The 24,027-nt window shown below is 45.3% G+C and overlaps 1 protein-coding gene across 1 annotated transcript in view; it reads left to right on the top strand.

The window, feature by feature from the left end:
- Positions 1-24,027, top strand: part of DNAH9 (dynein axonemal heavy chain 9) — a 201,691-nt gene that overhangs the window by 93,604 nt on the left and 84,060 nt on the right. The window contains 6 exon segments of the mRNA XM_035902634.1: positions 1,537-1,962; positions 4,888-5,007; positions 13,656-13,844; positions 15,401-15,636; positions 17,901-18,023; positions 20,089-20,293. Of these exon segments, the coding sequence (XP_035758527.1) occupies positions 1,537-1,962; positions 4,888-5,007; positions 13,656-13,844; positions 15,401-15,636; positions 17,901-18,023; positions 20,089-20,293 (1,299 nt within the window).

Genomic DNA, 24,027 nt, shown 5'->3' with positions numbered 1-24,027 from the left:
CACAAGAAGGACATGGAACAGTTGGAGCAGGTCCAGAGGAGGGCTACTAAAATGATCCGAGGGCTGGAGCCCCTCTGCTATGAGGACAGGCTGAGGGAGTTGGGCTTGTTCAGCCTGGAGAAGAGAAGGCTGCGGGGAGACCTGATTGTGACCTTTCAGTGCTTAAAGGGGGCCTCTAGGAAAGATGGGGAAAATCTTTTTAGTAGGGCCAGCTGTGACAGGACAAGGGGTAATGACTTTAAACTAAACCAGGGTAGGTTTAGACTGGATATAAGGAAGAAATTCTTTCCAGTGAGTGTGGTGAAACACTGGAAGGGGTTGCCCAGAGAGGTACTGGAGGCCCCATCCCTGGAAACTTTCAAGACCAGGTTGGACGGGGCTCTGAGCAACCTGATCTAGTTAGCGGTGTCCCTGCTCCCTGCAAGGGGGTTGGACTAGATGACCTCTAGGGGTCCCTTCCAACCCAAAACATTCTATGTTTCTATGATTTAGGAATAGATTTGTAGCAGATACATTTATCCAAAAATGGATGCACAAAAGTACCAGACTACCCCACCTTGCTTCCATAGACAGAAGCTGGTAGAAGTAGAATGTCAGAGAACATAGGTTAAAAACTATTCAAAACTGATAGAATCTGGAACTAACAGCAGTTCATAGATTTTTCTTAAATTGGTGTTGAAACAGCCCTTATGCTTGTTTTGGCAGCAGTGCCACCTGAGAGCAGCTGATTTACCTGCCCTGGTTCTTCCTATGCAAAAGCCAACTCTCGTGTGTGGAGAGAGGATTTAGGTGTCAGCAGATCAGACCCTCGGCATTGCACTGTTGGCACAGTTACGAGTGTGTTAGGAAATGGGCGCTTTCTCCACAAATCAGCTTCTTTTGCTTGGGTTAAGATTCATCCCACTTGTTATTAGGGACTCACTAAACCCAGCTGTGTTGATAGTGGAGGAGGTGGGAACTCCCCCTGGGAAAAGGGTGTCCCCAGAAATCAGTCTGTTCACCCTGATGACTGCTCTCCTGCTGATGGTGCTTGGTTGAAATGTCTAAATTTGGGCTGGATGATGAGCCCCTGGGAAATATGGGTGCACAAAAATAATTCAATAAGATCTTAATGCATGGGTGTCTGGCACAGGGAGTAGCTGAGCATGAAGGGAAGCTCGAAAAGGCAGCTTTAGAGGGGCTGGGGTTATTTATAGAGGTTGTTATGTGGAAAGGTTTCCTTTTTCCTTATCCTCATCTTCTGAGAGGGCAGAAAAGCTCCTGCTCTACCAGGCAGGAGGGCTGGCAGCAGGGGAAGGGGAGTCTGGGGAGGAACCACATTCTGTGCTGGTCCCCGGTGGGATATAAGGAGTTGGAGGCAGGGAACTGAGCACATGTGCTGTAAACATGCACACAGGTGATTTAAAGGCAGTGATGTTCGGGCCAAGAGAAACCCACTTTATCAGATTGATAGCCTGGGAGCCTGACTCTATTAGTGGCAAAGTAAAAAGAAAGCCCATTTGTTTTTGTCTAACAACCTTGTTTTCCCTTTTTCAGAAGAATCTGACAGAGCTGAGGTCCTTTGGGTCACCACCTTCAGCTGTCAGCAATGTCACTGCGGCCGTGATGGTGCTGATGGCCCCGGGAGGAAAGATTCCTAAGGACAGGAGCTGGAAAGCAGCAAAAGCCTCCATGGCCAGGGTGGATGGCTTCCTGGACTCCTTGATCAAGTTTGACAAGGAGAACATCCACGAGAACTGCCTCAAAGCCCTTCAGCCTTATTTGCAAGATCCCAAGTTTAAACCCGAATTTGTGACCACCAAGTCCTATGCCGCAGCTGGCCTCTGCTCCTGGGTGGTAAACATCATGCGCTTCCACGAGGTGTACTGTGACGTGGAGCCAAAGCGGCAGGCTCTGAGCAAAGCCAATGTGGAGCTGGCGGCTGCCCAGGACAAGCTGGCCAGCATCAAGGCCAAAATTGGTGTAAGTTCTTGCCCTTTGGTGGGACCCATCACGCCAGTCACTGCCTGGGGAGAAATCCTCCGCTTTGGAGAAAGCTGCTTCTCTGCACTCCTGTATTTGTAAGGGCAGGGTGGGAATCCAAAGATTCAGGAGACTGAAGTCTTTTCTATCCCTTTTACTGCTGCTTTCTACATTTCATCTGTTCCTCTCCAGCCTTGTTTACACCTTAAGAGGAAAGCTAATTATTAATTCCTATTATTACTACCTAATTTTTAAAATGTAATTTACCTCTACTCATGGGTCATCAGAAAACTCATTATCTCAAATCTGTATGTTCCCAGTGTGCGACACAGTGCCAGGGAAGAGGAACCAGAGGCTGATTCAGAGCGCTGGGAGCATGGCACTGGGCTGGGCTGGTTCCCTGCGCTTGGTCCCTGGCGATGGACATGTTTTGCAGGATGATGACTGCTCTAAGAGGAGTCTAATAATTTGTCACAGCACAGCTCCCTGTTGGCATATCTTGTGCATCATCGTTATTAGATTTTTGCTACTTAAAAAAAAATAATATTATGGAATAGAAGAAATTACTGTGTGATTAAAAGTACATTTCTACAGAGAGCAGCTTCTAAGCCGTTCTCCGTTTCCTTTGGAAAACTATCGCTACGTTAAAATGCATACTGCTCTTCTCTCTCCCTCCCTCCCCGGCCAATACCAGTTAATAGTAAAGTGTGGAAACCAGCCCACGGGGACGCCACCAGCTGGCCCTCAGATGGGTCCCATCACTCACTGTTCTCCAAGTCCTTTCTGATGCAAGCAGCTCATGCTCCAAAATCTGCCTTTTATTAAGGTGCTGTGAATCTGGAATCCCTCTTTGTGAGTGCTTTCCTACTGATACCACAGCTCATGCAAAAACCCTGTTAATAACCAGGGTATGTTGTCAGCTGGGCTGACAGATTTGTATTTAAATAAGTGACTTTGAGATACGCACCTGGAGAGGGGCAGCCCAGTCCCTCCAGCTGAGCTTGTGCGCATACTCATCTCTTCCACCAGCAGATATTCATGTTGGAAAATACATAATTCTTTTGATGCTTCCTAGGGCTTATTATTCTTAAAATGCTCACTACATTTTAAACTAAAAATGTATAAAAAAAAATATAGTCTCCTGAGTTCTCCGGTAGCCCCTTGCTGTTGCAGATGAAAGGAGGGCGGACACAGCACCTGAAGCAGGGATGGATTTAGAGGTCTTTAGTCTCTAATTCTCCCATCTCAGATGTGAAATATGGTGCTGGGGAACTTGTTTCATCCCTTTATGCTGCTCGTTTCCAAAGCTTTTAATGCCCGAGAGTTTCTTTCTTTCATTTTTTTTTTTTTTATGAAGTGGGATTTTGTTAAAGAAAATGGCAATCTTTAGGGGGATTAGTGGTACTCCACTGGCATGCGCTTGCAAAACCAACTGGTTTAGGTGAGTTTTCCCCTCTGCAGGTGGGTAATGATACGCTGCTCGGCATGGGGGTGGATGTGGAGGTATAGTCTTGCTTATCAAGCTGGGATACCTTGGATAACTTCCCTGATGTGAGGTTGATTCATAGCTGCTCACAGCTGGGCCCCGAGCTGTCACATACCCATTTTTAGCAATAAATTAGACTGTTCTGATTGTCAGAAATACTGAAATACCTTTGTCTGCCTGGGGAAGAAGGTTGCTGTGAAGCTGGGGAGGGTAGGCGTAGAAGCAAGACATACATTCACAGTAGCACACAGATGTATTTGTGTGTTATTGCAGGGTGTGTCTGCTGGGATGCTGCAGGTACAATCTGTTCTTCATAGCTCACAGATGCTCATTGATCAGATTGTGCTTGCTTAATGGGATGTTCTAGCTACGAGTGCATGTATGCACACACATTCGTATGCATGCAGACAAAACCTTTTTGTGTTATTAATTCCAAGGCAGGTCAAGGAGAGTCTGCTTTGTGTTTTCCAGTATCCTGGAGAGCTGCAGATATCCCTAATATAATCCTTTTTCATTTTCAGGTTTGTTTCTAGTGTGGAGCTTAAACAGTGTTAAAGTGATTTACAAGCAGTTTAGCCTTAAGCAGTTTGCATCAGTGCAGATAAAAATCAATTATTACTTCTACTTCTCTTATCAGAAGTGAAATGCTCCAAGTGTTTGTGGAAGCTGCTGATTTTAGACCAGAATGTGAACGGCTCTGTCCAAGCAAAGGGCTCCTTTCCCTTTTTTCCAGGTGGTTTGGGCCCTTTCTGCCCCTTCCAAAGCCTTTTGCAGCCCAAATGCAGATGAGATGGTCTCACCCAGTGCTGCTTGGGCTCCTTTGCAGGAGTGTCCCATAGCAGATGCTCAGGCAGCTTTAGGAGCAGAACAACTTTATTGTCTTATTTGTCATATTCCAGGGTGCAGGACGTATGGCTTGGAGATGGTTCAGGCACACCTCCAGCTGTTCAAGGAGCCCCTCGGGGATTTGAGCACAGCTTGGTGAATCAGCAGAACAGCAAGGGGGCTCTCAAGACTGAGATCAAGGGGGCTGCAGCATCAGGAAACACAAAATTCTGTTTTCTTAGCTGCCCTGCTCATTGCTGAGCCATAGAACTGGTTGTTGGTACTTGGCCATAAGGAGCCCCTTTCCCAGTTTAAATTCACACCAGGGCAGAGTCCCAGATAAACTGGTTTTGTGGGTTCTTTGCCTCTGCCCTGTGCTGAGAATGTGCATTACAAGCCTGTAAAATAGCACGGCATGTGGCTGCTCTGCGATGGCTCCTGATGCCACAGCACCATGCAGGGGCTGCACCCGGGGCACCAGCCTGGGCAGTGTGAGTTGTGGTGGAGCTTGGCCAGCTCTGCCCTCAGGGTGAATCATCTCTGGAGGAGGGTTTTCCTTAAAACTGTGCTCTTACTTTCTCCTTTTTTTTGTTTTTTTTTTTTTTTATGTGCAGCGCCTCAATGAGAACCTGGGAAAGCTCACAGCCAAGTTTGAGAAGGCCACTTCAGACAAACTCAAATGTCAGCAAGAAGCTGAAGCTACAGCGTGTACCATCGCTCTTGCAAATCGACTGGTGAGTGTCAGCAGATGCAACTCTAATGGCATGAATGGGAGGTATCAGGTGCTGCGGAGATGCGAACCATGCATGCACAGTACATTACATCCTCTAATTTTTTTGGAACATATTTTCTGCACTACAGCAAGTTTCAGTAATGAAAATGAATTTGCATTGGCTGTTTTCATACATCAGGGTAGGCACTGCTCATATTTAAAGAGACTGGATATACTCTCTTCACAGCTCTCATCTCCTTTTTGTTACTTAAATGCATGATCAGGTACTGATGGGCCAAAACTATATGACTCAAAAATTGTATCGTAAAAACAAATACGGAATATACCAGTAGCTTTGCAGGTTTGGGAATGACAAAAAGTTAATAGTGAAAAGCTCTAAAAAAACAGTGGATGTCCCTGCTCTCAGCCCATTGGTATGCACTGCAGTATGTTTTATCTTCAAAATATGCAGTCACCCAGTCCTCGGTGGGGGCAGCACCCTTGTCACTGCTTCACAGATAAGAAACCGAGGGAGGCAGTGGCTTCTGCTCACACTGTCCCGTTAGCTGGAGCCCTAGCTCACAGCTGATGCTGCAGTTGCCCTTAATGCTTTGCATTTTGGCTTCTACACTGGCCATTAGCTCCGAACAAGCCAGTTCTTCCTCCAGGCAAGGAAACTGGGCTACAGGAGGCCACCTTGTGCTTGAGCTCTGCCCTGGTAGGCAGTGGGGTTGGAGCTGGTTCTATCATCAGGATCTGCTGACTTGAGCTCACCCTCCGGTACGTGAAGGCAGCGTTGGCATCATCTCAGTGGAGAGATGAATGAACTGCAGTGGAGAATGAACTGCGTCCAGTTCTGGGCTCTGGGCTCCCCAGTTCAAGAAGGATGAGGAACTCCTAGAGAGAGTGCCTGGAGAAGAGAAGGTTGAGAGAGGATCTCATAAATACTTACAAATATCTTAAGGGTAGATGTCATGAGGACGGAGCCAGACTCTTCTCAGTGGTTCTCAGCGGCAGGACAAGGGACAATGGGCACAAACTGAAGCAGAAGAGGTTCCAGTTGAATGTGAGGAAGAACTTTGTTACTGTGAAGGTGACAGAGCCCTGGAACAGGCTGCCCGGGGAGGTTGTGGAGTCCCATTCTCTGGAGGTATTCAAATCCTGCCTAGACGATGTCCTGTGTCCCCTGCTCTGGGTGAGCCTGCTTGAGCAGGGGGGTTGAACTGGGTGATCTCTGGAGGACCCTTCCAACCCCTGCCATTCTGGGATTCTGTGAGTGCCCCAATTTTTTGATGCTTTTAAAACATCTGACTTGGTAGACCTGCAAAGAGGATACAAGTAGAGGTACAGACATCTCTGGGCACAGATTTAGGCAGCACACTCCCATACTGCTTCTGCTGCAGCTCTTGGCATGTAAAGTGCCTGCCTTGCCCCGGTTTGGGTGTGAGATGGGTGTGCAACTTGGCACATGGCTCCTGCCCAAGACCTGGGAAACTCACTGAAACACATGGCCGCACAGCCTGATTTTGGTAGCAGCACTGAAAGAAAGTGCTGTGCTTCACTTCCCCCGGGAGCAGTGGAGGTGGTGTGTTCAATGCACTTTCTTTTCATAGTATCATAGAATCGTTTAGGGTGGAAAAGACCTTTAAGATCATCAAGCCCAACTGTTACTGTAACCCTGCCATCCCACCACTAAACCCTGTCTCTAAGCACCTCATCTGCCCAGCTTTTAAATACCCCCAGGGATGGGGACTTAACCCCTTCCCTGGGCAGCCCTTTCCAGTGCTTGACAGCCCGTCTGGGGAAGGCATTTTTCCTAATGTCAAACATAAACCGCCCCTGACACAACTTGAGGCCATTTCCCCTCATCCCATCACCCATTCCCTGGGAGCAGAGCCTGACCCCCCCAGCTCCCCCTTCCTGTCAGGCAGTTGTACGGAGCGATGAGGTCTCCCTTCAGCCTCCTCTTCTCCAGGCTGAACACCCCCAGCTCTCCCAGCTGTTCCCCATCAGCCTTGGGCTCCAGACCCCTCCCCAGCTTTGTTGCCCTTCTATGGACATGTTCCAGCAACACAACGTAACATTGGCCTTTTCCAAGAGTCTGTACCTGTATCTCCTGGAGAGCATCCTGCTCGGTCTGCACATATTAAGGGATGGAAGTTGGTGTCAGTCTGCCTTGTTGAAGCTGCTTCTACTGGTGGGGCTGGTGGCAGTTAAGTCAGAACACAAAGGCACTTCTAGAAGATGGATGCAGGTTTCCCTGCTTCTTTTACCAGCTCATGGCTGTGTTGGGCTGTAATCTGTGTGTAAAGTATCTACTTGTGCCTATCCCAATATAGCATGCAGTAATAAGAATAAAAAGCCAAATGGTTAAACTTTTTCCTTTGGACATGGAGAGTTGTGCTCAGTTCTCTGTTTCATACTCTCAAACCTTCTTAGGTGACCTTCAGCAAATTGCTTTAGCCTGGATTTTCAGAGCTGGGTTTTCAAGTGCGCTCTCAGCCAGTTTGCAGATGACACCAAGCTGAGTGGTGCGGTTGATATGCTAGAGGGACGGGATGTCATCCAGAGAGACCTGGACAGGCTGGAGAGGTGGGCCTGTGTGAACCTCATCAGGTTCAACAAGGCCAAGTGCAAGGTTCTGCACCTGGGTCGGGGTAACCCCCAGTATCAATACAGTCTGGGGGAAGAAAGGATGGAGAGCAGCCCTGCTGAGAGGGACTTGGGGGTGCTGGTGGATGAAAAGCAGGACATGAGCCAGCAAGGTGCGCTGGCAGCCCGGAAGGCCAACCGTATCTTGGGTTGCATCAGGAAAAGCATGGCCAGCAGGTTGAGGGAGGTGATTCTGCCCCTCTACTCTGCTCTGGGGCCAGCTGTGACAGGACAAGGGGTAATGACTTTAAACTAAACCAGGGTAGGTTTAGACTGGATATAAGGAAGAAATTCTTTCCAGTGAGTGTGGTGGAACACTGGAAGGGGTTGCCCAGAGAGGTACTGGAGGCCCCATCCCTGGAAACTTTCAAGACCAGGTTGGACGGGGCTCTGAGCAACCTGATCTAGTTAGCGGTGTCCCTGCTCCCTGCAAGGGGGTTGGACTAGATGACCTCTAGTGGTCCCTTCCAACCCAAAACATTCTATGATTCTATGATTACCAGGGGTTTCTGCTTACTGTGGATCATATGGAAAACAGTGGAAGAATAATATGATTAGGATCCAGGGTGATGTAAAAGTCTGGGCAAGGCCAGGGTTATTCCTGCTAGTGGAAAGTATGACTGTTCAATGCAAATTGTTGGGAGATGAGGAGAGAGGCACTCGGTCCCTGGGAAATCAGCTGTCTCTGCCTGCAGCTGGGATACAACCCGCAGCAGTTGTATGGTGGTTTAATAGAGAATCTGTTCACTTTGAGGTTTTATTTAGAGGTGAAAACTTACCATGCTTGCCATAAGATAGAGAGAAATGGCAGAGAAATGGGGACACTACGTGTTGGTTACATCTCCTTCCCACCCTATGGCTTGGAAACAACTTGAATTGAGACTCCTTTGGATTCCGCAAAGCACTGGCTGCCTTAGCTAGTTGCAGGACAGAGTGGCTGCTGCGAGGTCATAGCCAAGGAGCACTGAACAGGCAACTCTAAATGCAGACAAGAACGAGTACTGTCAGCACCAGTTCCACTGGCTGTTTGTAAAGGCCTGGTTCGAAAGCACAGCTTGCTACTACTGCTATCAAAAATGGATCACTTCTGCAGCGTATGCAAGGAACTACTTGCATCCCAACTTACTGTTGTGCAATGCACACTGTCTCCTGTGTCATCTCTGGCTTTGATCTAGGAATAGATCCTGACAGCCCTTACTGAACTGCAATTTATTTGACATCCAAGATGTGTCACCTGTGTGACCGTGGGCAGAAATATATTCCTAGACTTTGAAATAAACATATTTGAGGTTGTATGAAGAATACACTGAACTAAACACAGTGTTGCTTGGATTGAAAATCAAAGTTGTTTGGACTGAAAATCAAAACAGGGGGATGAAGGCAATCTGAACTGTTACAGTGCTTTACTTTTAGTTTGGCATCTCATGAACTTTAGATGGCCTAGGGAAGATGCTCCTGGATCCAAGGGACAGGGACCAGGGAATGTCTAGGGATCTGTGCACCAGAAAAAGGAGGATGACTGATGGGTGGTATTTGTGAGTGGATATGTGCTAATGTGGCAGATGAAATTTAGTGATGACAAATCCACAATAATGCATGCAGGCAAAACGAACTGTAATCATGCATTTACATTGATAGGTCCTAATTGCACTATTATCACTCACAGAAGAGCTCTTGGAGTTGTTGCAGAGAGTTCTCAGGAACAGCAGCATGGTACTCTACTGGAGGAAAAAAGGCAGAATGAATATTACGAATGGGTAGGAAAAAATCAGGAAGCAGAAGTTAAACAACCATTGCGTCATTCCAGATCTACACTGTGCCTACACCCTGCACACTGAACAGTCGGGTTACCCCATCTCAGGAGGCTGTAGGTGACCTAGAAAAGGTACAAAGACGCATACAACAGCTTCCACATGTGAAGAGAGGAAACAGATTAGGACTCTTCATTTTAGAAAAAGAGTCTGTGCAGGGATAGAAGTGACAGAAACCTATACAATCATGAATAGTATGTAGAAGGTGAATAGAGAATGATTGTTCACTACCCGTCATTATCAAAGAGATAAAGGTAAGCAGATGAGATGGCTTTTAATTTATTACTTGCTAAATAAAAATAATTCCAGTGACTTCTAGGATCTGAGGTGGAAGACACCTGGGATTTCTTTAAGACATTAAAACTGGCAGTACTGTGTGACCCGAGCAAAGAAGAAAAGACCTTCAGGACGAAAGTGGATAAAAAACCAGTCACCTCAAGAAATTAATTAGGAGTATGTAGAGAGCCTACAAGTATTAGGAAAATCAGATCACTAAAGACTTCTTGGTCTTGGGGGCTATGGGAGCAGTATGAGAACTGACCTCAAGGAAGACCTGTAGATGCTTCATCTCTAAAAGCTACAAAGGGAAGATGGAGGAAGTGGACTACTATGCACTGCTACTGATGTTGAGATTAAGGATAATTTAGGTATGATCCTTAAAAAAATTTGATAACTTAAAAATAGTACTTTGCTTCTTTTTCAACAAGTAGGATTACATAAAAACAGATATGCGGGCTGAGACCAGGGTCTGTCCAGCTTCAGCTGAACTCCAGCAAGTGTTCAGAACAGAGGAGGAACAGGACAGGTGTATCCCATGCTGCCCGATCCCTGATATTTTCCATCCTTCATATGTTCCACTTCAAAGAATGAGGGTATACATGATAAGACAGACGTATAAGACTGAGAACATAAAAATGGGAATTCCCATAGATAAAGAGGAAGCATGACCGTAGTTGAACTAACTGCATGGTCTGGATATGGGAAACACAGGAATGGGATGAAATTCAGTAATACAAGTGTAATTATGGATTCATAACAGATTGTTTGTCTCTAAACTAGGAGCACATTGCTGGCAACCAGCGAGGACCACTCGAATCTATTTGTTCAGGCTTTGTCCTACACATTGTGTAGCCCTAAGAGAGGCAGTTGTGGTCCTAATCATATCAAGAGAAGTTTTTTTAAAAAGGAGAAGGGAATATTAACACATGCTGAGATCAGCCAAAGGCACTGGGGAGATCTCTGCAGCTTTGTGAGTAGGATGGTGGTTCATGTTCATGAAAGAGTAACTCAGCTGAAACAGGTTTAGGGACAGCTCTGAGGTTGAACGGGGCAAAGAAAAATATGCAACCTCTCTTTCTTCTCCTGGAAGGAGTCAGACTGCCCAGAAGGCAGGTTTCACTGCTTCAAAGGAGCACAGGTTTGTCGAGGCAGAAAGGCCATCAGAGGTAGCATTGCAGGTGTCTGTTAGTTCTTCTGTTCATCAGAATAATCATAAACCATCTGGATGAGCTGGTGTGTAAGCAGGTCGCACAGTGTCTCAGTGATACAAATAATGAGCAATGATGGAGCCTGTCTATAAAGAATTGTAAAAATGATACCAAGTGATGGAGGTAGGAAATGCCAGGTAGATAAATGTAAAGTAATGTGTATTGGAAAAATTACTTTTTACTTTACATGCCCTGTAAGAGAGGGTGAGCTAGTTATTATTCAGGAATGAAATGGAGTTAAGAGTTCTGTGAGTATGTGAGCTCTGTGCTCCCAGAGGCAAAAAAACCCTCAATGAACCGAAAACCCAAGCCAAAATTGAATGTTAGGTTTTATTAGGAAAAGAAAAGAGAACAAACCAGAGAAAAAAATCACAATCTTGCTATATAAATACATTCTAAATAAATCTTGAGTGTGCAGCTGTACCTCCGCCCCTTCTGCTATACCTCAAAGGATGTTGTAGAATGGAAAATGGTGCAGAAAAGGTAACAATAAAATGAAATGGGATAATAAAGATTACATCATTCAGTAAAGATAAAGATTGCCAGGACAATCAAAAGGCTGCTTCTGTGTGAGAAACTATTGAATAGGCTAAAGCTCTTCAGCCTCAAAAGGAGGCAGCAGAGGGGGTATCAAGGGCTTGAAATCGTGAGTGGTGTGAAGAAGGTGACACAGGCATTATTCAGTGTTTTTCCACTGTGCAGACAGGTTTTAGCAATTGAAAAGGTCAGGCAGCACATTAAAGGATGTACTTTTTTTACTGAAAGAATAGTTAAACCATGTATCTCTTGGCCACAGAATGCTGTAGATGCCAATAGGTTGGTTGGTATCCATGGCAGCTTAGGCTTAGTCATGAAGGAAAAAATCATCAGTGGTTATTAAGCACAAAGATATAAGCTCTGTTGCAGAAGGTCCTTAAACCTCCAGTTGTGGGAGCCTGGGAGATGACGTCAGGAGCTATTACCAGGTGCTCATTTGCGTAGTCTTCCCAAGTCATCTGCCAAGGGCTGCTCTCAGCTGACAAGGTGCCGAAGGAAGTGGACCTTGGGTCTGGCCTGGTAGAGCTGTTCCTGTGTTATGTATTTCAGAGGAGGACTTTTGCTTTGCCAAGCAGAGCACATTCCCTAGAAAACATTGGCTGTTTATAAAGGCATTAGGAGGTAGACAAGGATGAAAGGAGAGCTGTTTGAGCTGGAGGACAGCGTCTGCATGAGAACCGATGGCATAAACTGGCCAGGAGTAAATTTGTGTTGGAAATCTGAAGGTGACTCCTAAGCCTCAGAAGGTAGCAAGATTCTGCTAGAAATAGGACTTTGGTCAAGTTGGAATGTGTGACGGTGGCATTCAGTGAGGATATAAAGGTGCTGCCTTCCCATCCTGAGGACCTGTGTTCTGCATATCAGTTTAAGATGACAAAATAACCCAGTTTAGGGGAATGAGTTATCCAAGGTGTTCATAAGGCTTATCGTAGAGATTTGTGTTAGAGATGGTCCTGTTTCATGTTTAGGTGACCTGGAAGAAGGAGGCATGTTGTATTAGTCACATTTGCAGCACCCGTTATTTGGGAATGTATGCAAAAGAGAAGGATATAGAGGAATTTTTAATAAAAATGAGAAATATGAAAATTAATCCTAAACTCATGTGCACTGTCTACTGAAGAAGAAAAATAGAAAGTGCTGGTTGGCCCTGTTAACAGAGGCCTGTGAGTAGAGGGATGTGTACATTATGTGGATGTTTTGAGAACACCATGACAACAGGAGAGTGATTGTGAACTTGGCCATGAGGTTTGGCATTCTCAGTCTCAAGTCCATGAAGCCAGCTTAAAACCGTTTGGGGTTTTTCTGGCTTGTGAACCTGAAGGGTGCATCCCATTCATATTTCCAAGCTTTGTTTCTCAGTTAATAGAGCTAAAATTTTCTCTTAAAAAAAAAAAAAAAAAGGGTGTATGTATCACACAACTTCACGAATGAAGGGCCAATGGTACCCCCAAAAGTACCAATGGTCAAAGAAATTGTCCATGCATGTAGAGATACGGGACTTGGTTTAGTGGTGGGATGGCAGGGTTAGAGTAACGGTTGAGCTTGATCTTAAAGGTCTTTTCCAACCCAAATGATTCTATGATTCTATATCTTATTTTACAAGGAGGTGCTGTACCCTCTTCAAAGCTGGTAAGCTCCCAGGTGGACTGTTTGTGTATTGGATGCTCGCAAAAAATATCCACGAGGAAGTGTTTTCTAGACAGACCCTTCAGGAAAAGGAAAGTGTAGCTCCAAGGGGATTGTGATCAAAATCAAAATCCCATCTACCTGGGGTAGTAATAAACTTCATGAAATAGCTGCAGGTTGTGGCTGTTGGAAAGGAGTGCTTTGTGTGAATAGGGTGTAACGAGGTGTGAATCTGTGTCATTAAGGCAATTAACAGCTGATGGGCTGCCTCAGAAATCCTTATGCAGATATCTTAATTTTTTTGGGGAAGTGATGGATCCTCCCTTGATGATTTTAGAGGAGTTGTGGAGCAGACAGCTGAGATTTGACTGCAGGACCAGTCTTTCACTGAATGGGGCAGAAGGGTTAGAAAAGTAACCGTTGAATATTTCCCATCCCCAGGTTTTAAGCTTTAGCAAATGACAGTTGATATCAGGAACAAGGTATGGACATGGCCAGATCTTGAGGTATTGCTTAAAGAACCACTGTAATGATCAATTTGACTTGGGAAATCACAGGTTGGGGGACTCGCCTCTGAGAACGTGAGATGGGCTGAAGCCATGAAGGACTTCAAACAGCAACAGAGCACCTTGTGTGGAGATGTCTTGCTGGTTACGGCCTTCATCTCTTACCTGGGCTACTTCACCAAGAAATACCGTCAAGACCTTCTGGATGGAATCTGGAAGCCATATTTGCACCAGCTAAAAGTAAGCCCTGATTTCTCTGGAAAGCCGTTGTTACTGGAACTAACATGGCTATACATTCTGATGTCTGCAGGGGATCCCCCAAGTGAGGGGATCCCCTAAATGAGAGGCATCCCTGTGACCCCACCAAGTTGGACTGAGGAGCAGGACATAGCCACGCTTGATTTACTCCTCTTTGGGGAAGACATTGTGGTGTCCTTGCTCCATGCAAGTGACCTGATTCCTACATGTAGAGAGGAAAATCCCTGATCCAGCAACCCAGACATGGAGCCCAGCACCATTGCTGTGCAGTTTTAACCAGGTGTCAGGGATGGCCTAGAAGGAGGGAGGTAGTATGGAGAAGGAATTGCTTGGAGCAGGCAGAGCTCACTGCCAGCTCTCTTGTAGGCTTGGAAAAACTCCAGATGGTTCTTCATGCTGGACACAAGCTCTGTTCATGCTGGCCATGCCTCTCAGCTGTTTCTACCCATGTCTTGCTGTTTGGAGCAGATGGAGACCGTCGTGTTTCAAACTTGTTTAATATTTCACTAATTTTTAACAGGTCCTCTCATACATGAGTAAATGTAAGTGCTTGGTCTCCTGCAGGACTGAGCTTTTGCACATCAGTACAGTATAAACCCTGCTGAAATGCCAAGAAGCTTTTAAATGAGGTCGCAAATGTACAGTGATGCCCACATCAAAAAGCTGAGGAAATCACCAAGTTTCTTAGGTTGAGAGAGGAAAACTTCATTCTGCATTTCTTAATACTAAGCCAAAAATTTAGTTAGGAAAAACAGTATTGTCCCAAAAGTTACCTGACCCTGTGCTTAGAAATTTTAACGAAATGCCTGTATTTCTAATGGAAAATTTAAGGCTCATTCTGCTTAGGTATGGCACAGATAATTTTCGGACTGGCACACCCAGAAATGGCTTCCCGTGTCAGAGAATTGTTTCTGGAACTGCTAATGCTGTTTTGCAACCCAACAGCAGGCTTACCAGGGTGTTAATTACGTTCTTCCAAGCTGTCTCGGAGAGCTTTACAGGGCAGAGTGAGATCTGAGCCCACTTGTCTGGGCTGTGGTCCTTCCAGGTGCTTAGTGGTCCTCAGGCAAAAATTCTGCTTAGGTATGGCACAGATAATTTTCGGACTGGCACACCCAGAAATGGCTTCCCGTGTCAGAGAATTGTTTCTGGAACTGCTAATGCTGTTTTGCAACCCAACAGCAGGCTTACCAGGGTGTTAATTACGTTCTTCCAAGCTGTCTCGGAGAGCTTTACAGGGCAGAGTGAGATCTGAGCCCACTTGTCTGGGCTGTGGTCCTTCCAGGTGCTTAGTGGTCTTCAGGCAAAAATATTTGGGTTGCTTGCATAAGTTATGTTCATTTACAACAGGATTGGGAAACAATACTAGATCAAAACTATCCCATAGAATAGGAAGCCACTGATAAATATGATTTACCAGTTTTTAATTATTCTAACTTTTCTTGAAATATTTTCCTTACTCATCTTTGGAATATGTTGCAAGTTACGCTTGCTGCTTTTAACTGACACACTAGGAAGCATTTCTCCTTTCCTCCCAGGTGCCAATCCCTGTAACTTCATCCCTTGATCCTCTGACCATGCTGACAGATGAGGCTGATGTAGCGACTTGGCAGAACGAAGGCCTGCCAGCTGATCGGATGTCCACTGAAAATGCCACCATCCTCACCAACTGTGAGCGCTGGCCCCTCATGGTGGATCCCCAGCTGCAGGGCATCAAATGGATCAAAACAAAGTATGGCGAAGACCTCAGAGTGATCCGAATTGGGCAGAAGGGGTAAACATCAGCTTTATCACATAGTCATACCTGTTAATGGTTGTCTGCCTGTCATATATGATGAACAGCGTATATTTAACTGCAACCATGTGAGCCAATTACATTGAGGAAAACCCCCAAAAGTGTTTGTTCATTAGCTGCTTATTTATTACTAAAATGATAGAGATTTCTCATTAAATAGAGAGTCTGTTTAGTGCTTGGCTCAGTTACCATAGAAACACTTCTGAAACTGGGAATGGAGCGTGCTATGTGCTGGAGGCTGAGTTACTATGGCATCCTCCATTGGACTAGTCTTCTGTGTTTTGTCCTGACTCAGTTTCACCCAGGAGGATGAGTAGGGCTTCCAACATCTTAGAAGAAGACAGAGGGCCTGGGCACAGAGGGTGAAGCTGCCATGAGGGTCACAATGCCCTGAAGACCAACTGGGTAACTGAACCTACACTTGCACCAGCTGGATGTTCCCATTGCAGCATCTCTGCATTGATCTGGCTAAATCTTTTATGGGAAGTCTTTTCCACTCCTGTCTCTTACCTTTGGTCGGCATACAGACCAGTCTTCTGCTATGTCAGTTTGCACCTATTTCTACCCACTAGGGAGGAGTCCCAGCTGGGATGGAGCAGACCCAGAGTCAAATCCCTGCTTGGATATGAGCACTGAGATTTTTTTTTTTTAATACAGAGCAAAACATTGGCAACAGGCAAGAGTGACCCAAGCTTGGTGCTTACAAATTCATGTATATTTGGAAATTTCTTTGGGTTGCCCAAGCTGTTTTGCTGGTGCCTCCTCTGCTTTCCTGACAGAAAATAACAAGAATTTATTAGATTTGATCTCGTGTGGGATGAAAATACAGCTTATTTTTCATTAGAGCAAATTTCTGTTTCTTGGTCAGCCTGGTCACCATGCACTGCTGTTATTCAAAGGGGTCTGTGGAAAAGTAAGGATCCCAGAGGAAGCACATAAATACAAACCTCCAGGATGGAACAAGAGGAATAGACCCTGTTGCATTCATGTGCTGTCATTACAGCCCACTGTGCAAACACAGCTTCTCTTTTCCCCTCCCTCCCTGGCCACACACCAGGCTGGCATCCCCACTAAGAGGGGCATTTAGCCTGTTGCTGTGATGTCTCAGGGTCATTGGCTAAAACCATAACTCACTGCCCCATTACAGTAAATAAGGGAAATGGTGCTGCTTTGCTTTCAACTGCTTTAAGAGGTTTAACCCCACATCCCTCTCTCCTTCAGGAAAAGGCCACTTGAGCAGCTTTGGGGTCAGCTGCTGTCATTCTCTCTGACTGTTTCTTTGTATAAAATATTCCTGGACTCAGAAAAATGGGGTCTGCTGATCAAGGATGGGGATTGCATTGTGTCTACATATTCCTTTAAAAGTCGGGCCTAAAGGTCACTCTGAACTTCTTGTCTTGGATCTATCACCTCTTGAGGTCCCAAGCTTAGACGAGGAACCTAAATTTTAGCCAGGAGAGTTAGCTGGAGTGATTCAGTGCAACAGTGATAGTGTAACAGCACCTGGAGCATCCTCACCACCTGCCCAGGGCCCTTCTCTCCCCTTTGCAGAGAAGCTGTGTGAAGTGCAGAGCAGCGTCCAAGGAGAGAGCACAAGCACTTGACCCTGATCTTCTCAATACAAAGCACTGCAATGCAGAGCATCCTCCTTTCACAGTTAGGCACTGGGCAAAAGGGTCCAATTCCCTCATGAGGAAAGAAGCTGTCCTAAATGTGACCCTAAACCCTGGGCAAAATGAAGCTGAAACCTGCTCTTCATAGAATCATTTAGGTTGGAAGAGACCTTTAATCTCATCAAGCCCAACCGTTACCCTAACCCTGCCATCCCACCACTAAACCATGGCCCTAAACACCTTGTCTGCCTGGCTTTTAAATACATCCTTGCTTTTAACCAAGATTAATGGCATCAGTGGGTTCTGGAGGAAACAAAGTATTTGTTAAAAATAACTCCAAGCTGTCTCATCTTTGTTCACTGATGCCCATGTTCTTTTCTTGGGAAAGAAGACAGAGTTATTATTGCTTGCCCTTGGGAGGTCTGAGACCTGCTTCTCTTTGTTGGGAAGCCAAGACGTTGCCAGTGCCACTTTCTGCTCTATCTCACCCCTCTTTCTCCCTTGCAACTGCTGGCACGTGTGTGTAGCTGCCATCAGTGTGGAGCTCCCCTCTGCCCCCCTCCCATCCTCCTTGCTGGAAAGCATCACATCCAGCCTTGCTGCCGTGGGTACCAATGCCATTTCCCACAGGTATCTGGACACGATGGAACGAGCCCTGGCTGCAGGAGAACTGGTTTTGATTGAAAACCTGGAGGAATCCGTGGATCCAGTTCTGGGGCCATTACTGGGGCGAGAAACAATCAAGAAAGGGAGGTGAGCTTCGGGAGGTTTAATGGCATGTGGGAATGGGTTCTTTGTGCTGTTGTGCTTTCTGTTCCCAACCTCAAATCCTGGGTGTTCATATACAGCAGCACTAACATTCTGCCTTCAGAAGTGAGGGCATTTTAAATCAGGAAATTGCAGGTAATTCAGTCATAGGATGGCTTTGAAATAAATCTAGATTTTTCATTTTGTTAGACAGCATCGTTCAAACCTCATGTAAAAGAGAGCCCTATAATTCCCTGTTTGTATAGTGACCTTGGTGTCTAACTGTCCTGACACTGAATTATAACCAAAATAGCTATTGCTGTTGTGAAGAAAAAGTAATCTTGACTTTTAGCAAACACTGCACACTGCTTAGGAATACAGCAACAGGTTTAAGGATTAAGAATATGTGTTTCTTAATGAGGTCAAGTTCTTCATGGCAGCTGCTGGTCCCCCTCCAGCCGAGAGGAGGTCAGCGAGAAGGGCAGCAAGGGAGTTCACTTCTTCCTTCTTTCTGTACGTAGAATAAAATAAGCACATTTTTAGTGTGTGCTCAAATAATGGCAACAAATAAAATCTCGTGCTCGGTGCTGAACTTGGTTCAGGGACTCTTTTGATGTTGTTTCACTGGCTTTTGCAAAGCGGAGTTGTCTGCCTTTAGAGAGACGCCCGTCAGTTGGGCTTTTAAAAGTCTCTGCCACCAGCAGCTTTGCCACTTGCAGGAGCCCGGTGTGGGCTGACCCCAGTGCTTGCCGCAGTGCCTCACGGTACGGTCCTGCTCTTGGCTTTGTGCAGTAAATAACAAAAAGCCAGTTCAGCTCTGTCTTTCACTGTCCTTAAGTTCCTTAAGGATCATTTCCTTACTTGCCTAAAATATCCTAGGATGATGTAAAGTGCTGTGAAAGGCAAGCTGTCCAGAAAGTTTGCAAGAGGAAAACATCATGAGAAGGGTGGCTGGTTGTGGGTTCAGCTGCAGGATGGAGGGGAAGGATGATTTCAGAGGGAATGGCAGTCCCAGTAAAGGGGATTGAAACGTTTGAAAGTGGAGATAGGGGGTACAGCAGAGGTGGTGGGACTCCTGAGCCCCCCTGCAGTGAAAAACTCACTCATCCCCTTTGGGGACTGTACATCTCTGCTCTCAAAAGTCCCTGTGAAATCATGTGTTATCTAAGAAAGGGAAAATAAGTCATAAATCAAATAAAAAGTCTGTAGGTTTCACTTTTTCCAGGACATGAGCCCAGACCCCACAGACAGAGGCTGGTAGTCCCAGAGCAAGATTTTTTGAAGTCCGGGTTCTAAGCACTATCTCTGCCTGCTGATGTGAGCTGTGTGTACTGTGTGATGTCTCTCTGCCTCAGCTTCACAGCTATAAAAGCAATCAAGATGGCCAAAAGGACACCTAGAGAACTCATGTTTGACTGGAAAGCATGTTCAAATTCCCATGATAATGCCACTGACATAAGAGTCCAGCTGCATCCCTGAAATCCTTTCCAGTTTCTCTTTTCCTCTGGTTCCCATGGGCTTTGTTAAATTTGGGTTCAGAGCATGTTGATTCTGGGGGTCGCTGTGAATTTTAGACTTGATGTCAGAAATGTGGAATAGGAGAAGGCTGGGGGTTTCCGAGTGATGTTGCCTCCCAGGAGTGGCAACCAGCCACTCTCCTAATCTGCCTTCGCTGCTCAAGCTCAGTGTGACCACGGAGTTAACCTGATCTGGCTAATTAAAATCTCAGTGCTGAGAGGTTTTTCCTCCACATAATTCCAACTTTAGGTACAATACAGCCTCTGTAAAAAGCAAGGAAGGTTCATGGTTGAACTGGCCATCCTGCTGCTGGAAACTGTGAGCCTTCTCAAATAGGATCCAAAATTCAGGGCAACTGTCTGGGGTTTTTATCCTAAATAAGAAGTGATTCAGGTGTGTCTAATTTTAAATACTTTTTGCTTTAATAGTGATTTCTACCTGAAGAGTGCAATGTCCCATGCTGGTAGATGCCATTGACCGATACCACCATTGGTCTTTGGGTGAAATGTCCCGGAGGAGATGTGCACTCATGCTTCTTTTGCTCTAATGTCAGGTACATTAAGATCGGGGACAAGGAGTGTGACTTCAACCCTGCTTTCCGTCTTATTCTCCACACAAAGCTGGCAAACCCCCACTTCCAACCCGAGCTTCAGGCACAGTGCACCCTCATCAACTTCACCGTCACACAAGATGGCTTGGAGGACCAGCTGCTCGCGGCGGTGGTCAACATGGAGAGGCCTGACTTGGAAGAGCTTAAGGTCAGTAGCTGGGAGTTTACACTGTGAGCAAGTATAAATAATAACAATACCATTATTAATAACAAATAATGATTATTTTTGTAATTTAAGACAAATAGCATTTCATATGCAAGGTTGCAGAAATTGCTGGGCTCATCACAAAATCAAGAAATTTTCCTTGAATTACAAACACTGAGGAATTTTTTCTTCACTCTTTTGTTTTCTTGGTATTTTGGGAACACTTAAAAGTGCAAGTTTTTTCTCCAAAAATTTGGGAAGAAATCTCTTTGTTTTCCTACTGAAAATACTGAGATTCTCATTATATCAGGTTTTTCTGGACTTAACAGGTTTAATTTTGGAGGTAGGATTAACCTCACTTAATTTTAGGCATTTATGGTATAGGATTCCCACTGTAAATATTGTGAGGCTGGTAATGAATATTTTCTGTTCTGGTTCTTCCTCCCACTTGTTTGTAACAGGCCAAAACGTTCTCTCTCTCTCTCTCTCTCTCTTAATAAGTATGGCTTCGGTTTCAAGATAATTTTTAAAAGAAAATCCTTTGTTCTAATAGCATATCTAACAATGTAACGAATATGTATAATACTAAATATTTACTGAGAGTGGGAATAAATTTGGTGCACATGTTCAGTCAGGCCAGGCCAGTTTTGTAATAATCTTTCCATTTAATGAGGTTCTAAAGTACGTTAGCTGTGCAGCCTTAATGATGCATTTAGTTTTAAACAGGCTCATGTGCTAACGAGCCAAAAGATGGCATCAAAAATACATAATGAACTGATTTAATGCGCAAGCCATGGCTATCTTGCTGGAACCATGAGGGACCCAAAGGCCCCCCTTGCGCATGTTGTGAATGCTGCAAACAGCCACTTCCCTTTGCTGATTTGCACTGAAGGGGGCTGGGGGGGGGCTGACCATGATTAACATAGCGGTGTCATTAATTGCTGCTATATTAAGGACTGTTCCTCGTAGCCTCTGCAGCATCACTGTTAATGGTTGCTGTCACAATAAGAAAGACAAATTCAATATCATGTGCAGTCAACAAATCTACAATTAGGCTCTGCAAATTAGTAACCTGAAATTGGCAGCACTTCCCTCCCGTGCTGTAAGAGAACTGTGTATTAGAAAGCAGTGAAAATGGTGTGAATTAGAGATCGCATTTTTTGAAGTCCCTGCTTCTTCAGGGCATGCATGTTGTGGAAGAAGGAGGTTGGGCACAGGACCAGGGGAATGCATCCCCAGGTGCCAGCTACGCCCCCGGCTGTGGGGGATCTGGGGCTGTAGTCTCGCTTTAGAAAGCACTGAGGAGATACAGATTGGTGTGGGATGTAATTTTCTTTTTATTTAAGAATATTGAAGACCTTTTTCTCGATATCACCACAGCAAGATAATACCAGAGCCCACTCTCTCTCCACTTCCTCATCTACTTCCCTCCTCTTGCACTCCTGCTGCCTCCTATCAGGGAGGAGAAAACCAGCCTGGTGTCCAAGACGTTCTACTGGGTGGTGAATCAAAAACCCCTCTTCTCTGCTGGGATAAAAGGAGAGACTTGTCTCCTTGGACATGGTGAGGGGGCTGGCAATGGCTGTGGCCGCTGACCACTGTGGGTGACTGCTCGCCAGGGGGTCGGTGCCTTCTGCCCCTTGTCTATTCAGTGATGTGAAAAAAGCCACAACTGTTGTCTGATAGCTGGGGGCAGCTCCTTGAAGACACAGATTGGAATCTTTGGATTCCCCAAAAGAGAGGGCACTTGTCTAGGTGTTTTTCAATCCCTCCTCTCTCCCCTGGGACAGAAGGGACAGGAGTTTGGCGTCTGGGGAAGGCTTAGGGCTCTGGCTCATGGGCAGATGGAGGTGATTCCTCCTGTACGGGACAACAGTTACTAAGCTCAAAATCTTGTTATGGGCAAAGATGGAGCACACCTTTTATGTGGCGCTCAGAATTTATTGTTAATAACCTAATCAAAATTCATCAAACAGCTATTATTAATCCAATTACAATAACACTAACATTTTAAAAATGTTTTCCCAACACAGCTTGTTTCCCTAATATTTTTCTGCATTGATTCCCAGTTATTCAGTCTTTCTGTTCCTTCTTGTCTTTGAAGCTGTCTTTATCCGATTCGCAGGATTGCACTCCTGTTACAGTGGGTGTTCAGAGCCTGAGACCACATTTGCACTCTACTGTGTTTTTGTTCTAGAGATAGATCGATCTGCCCAGAACAACTGCTTGCCCTGACTCTAAATTAAGGCCAGGCTTAAACAGGTTAATGCAGTAGTGACCTGGCTGGCAATATGACAATATATGACAATAACAGCTGGGAGAAGCTAAAACCAGTTTAGGTCACAGCAAGCAAAGCCAAGTCCTGAGACCTTCTCTCTCAAGTCAGTACAAACCCTCTGGACTTCAACTTGTCTCATTTGCAATTTCCTTTGGCAAGGATGACTGTGGTCCCTGTGCTGGTGGTGCTGCCTGTGGTCCACGTGGTCTTACCAGGGCTAGTTTCAGGTATCTCCCACCTTCACCAGACTTCACTGTTTGGACTGAAATGTCTTGGATGGCATTTGCCTTAAATTCATTGTCTGTTTAGTGCTGAGAACAGCCTTAGGAAGAGTATTTTGGTAGCTGCGTCCCAAGCTGTAGGTGGATAAGTCATCAGTTAGGGTTCTGCCTTGCTGATTCCATAGGTAAAGTGTGTGTGAAAGTCCCTGCACATTTAGGCTGGGATGAACAATGTTGAGGTTCTTCAGGAAAAACGGTGCTCTGCAGGAGCAGACTGAAAATACAGGGATTTTTTTTTTCTCTGGTTTGTGATGTTAAAATAATGCAATAAAACCAGCAGAAAGGACAAGGAGAGGAAAGTGGCTGCTGCGGCTGAGCTAGGAAGGGGTTGGTAGCAAAGCCAGCAAAACTGGCCTGTAGCTCTGGTGAATTTTTTTTTGTTGTTGTTTCATGGAATGAAATTTTGAAGGCTCTCAGAGTAACCTGTTTCCCAGAAGTAGCGCTGTTATATGTCAACTGTGAAATAACAGATAATGAGCTCCACTGCAGAAAGAAGAAATGCTGACCTTGCCCCTGCTGAAAACAAAAGCATGATAAAGCTGCAACAGATGCAGGCTGTTGTGGGGAATACAGCATTGTACGCACTTCTAAGGGTGCATTTCAGAAATTGCGTGGTGATTACAAGTTATTGGAGCAAAAATCACTCACATCCTCATTAATAACTCCAGGGCTTACAGTCCACAGTCTGGAATAATATCTTGCAAAATGTCATTTTTCAAGGCATGCTATGCTTGAATGACAGGAACGCACAACATTAGGAGTGTTAGTTTTCTGTTTCAAGACTTGTAAAATATTTACTACCATGGGCAAACTCCTGTGTGTAATGCCTACAGAACAGGCCTTTAGAAGCAGCCATTTATAGCTGAAATACCAAGAAAAGGCATGGTTCGGTGCACACTCTGCTGAATGCTTGGCTGGAAATTAGCACAGAATGAGTGTGTGTGCAGCAAGGATATGAAATTTCAGCCTAAATATTGAAAGATGACTTACTAATGAAAGAGTTACTTAATCTGTTTGAAAATCTCTGACAACAGAACAAACGCTGCTGTTCCCGTATGTGTTGTGGGACTGGAACAGATATAGGGTCACTTTTCCCATTCCTGGGGCTCTTCCAGACCCTGTAGGTTGTTGGAAGGTGTGGATATGTTTTCAAAAACTGTATCTGGAGCATTAAATAA

This window comes from Egretta garzetta, unplaced genomic scaffold, assembly GCF_000687185.1.
Source record: "Egretta garzetta isolate BGI_Z169 unplaced genomic scaffold, ASM68718v1 scaffold589, whole genome shotgun sequence".
NCBI lineage: Eukaryota > Metazoa > Chordata > Aves > Pelecaniformes > Ardeidae > Egretta > Egretta garzetta.
Note: the sequence above shows the minus strand (reverse complement) of the source record. Positions and strands in the feature narration are given on the sequence as shown.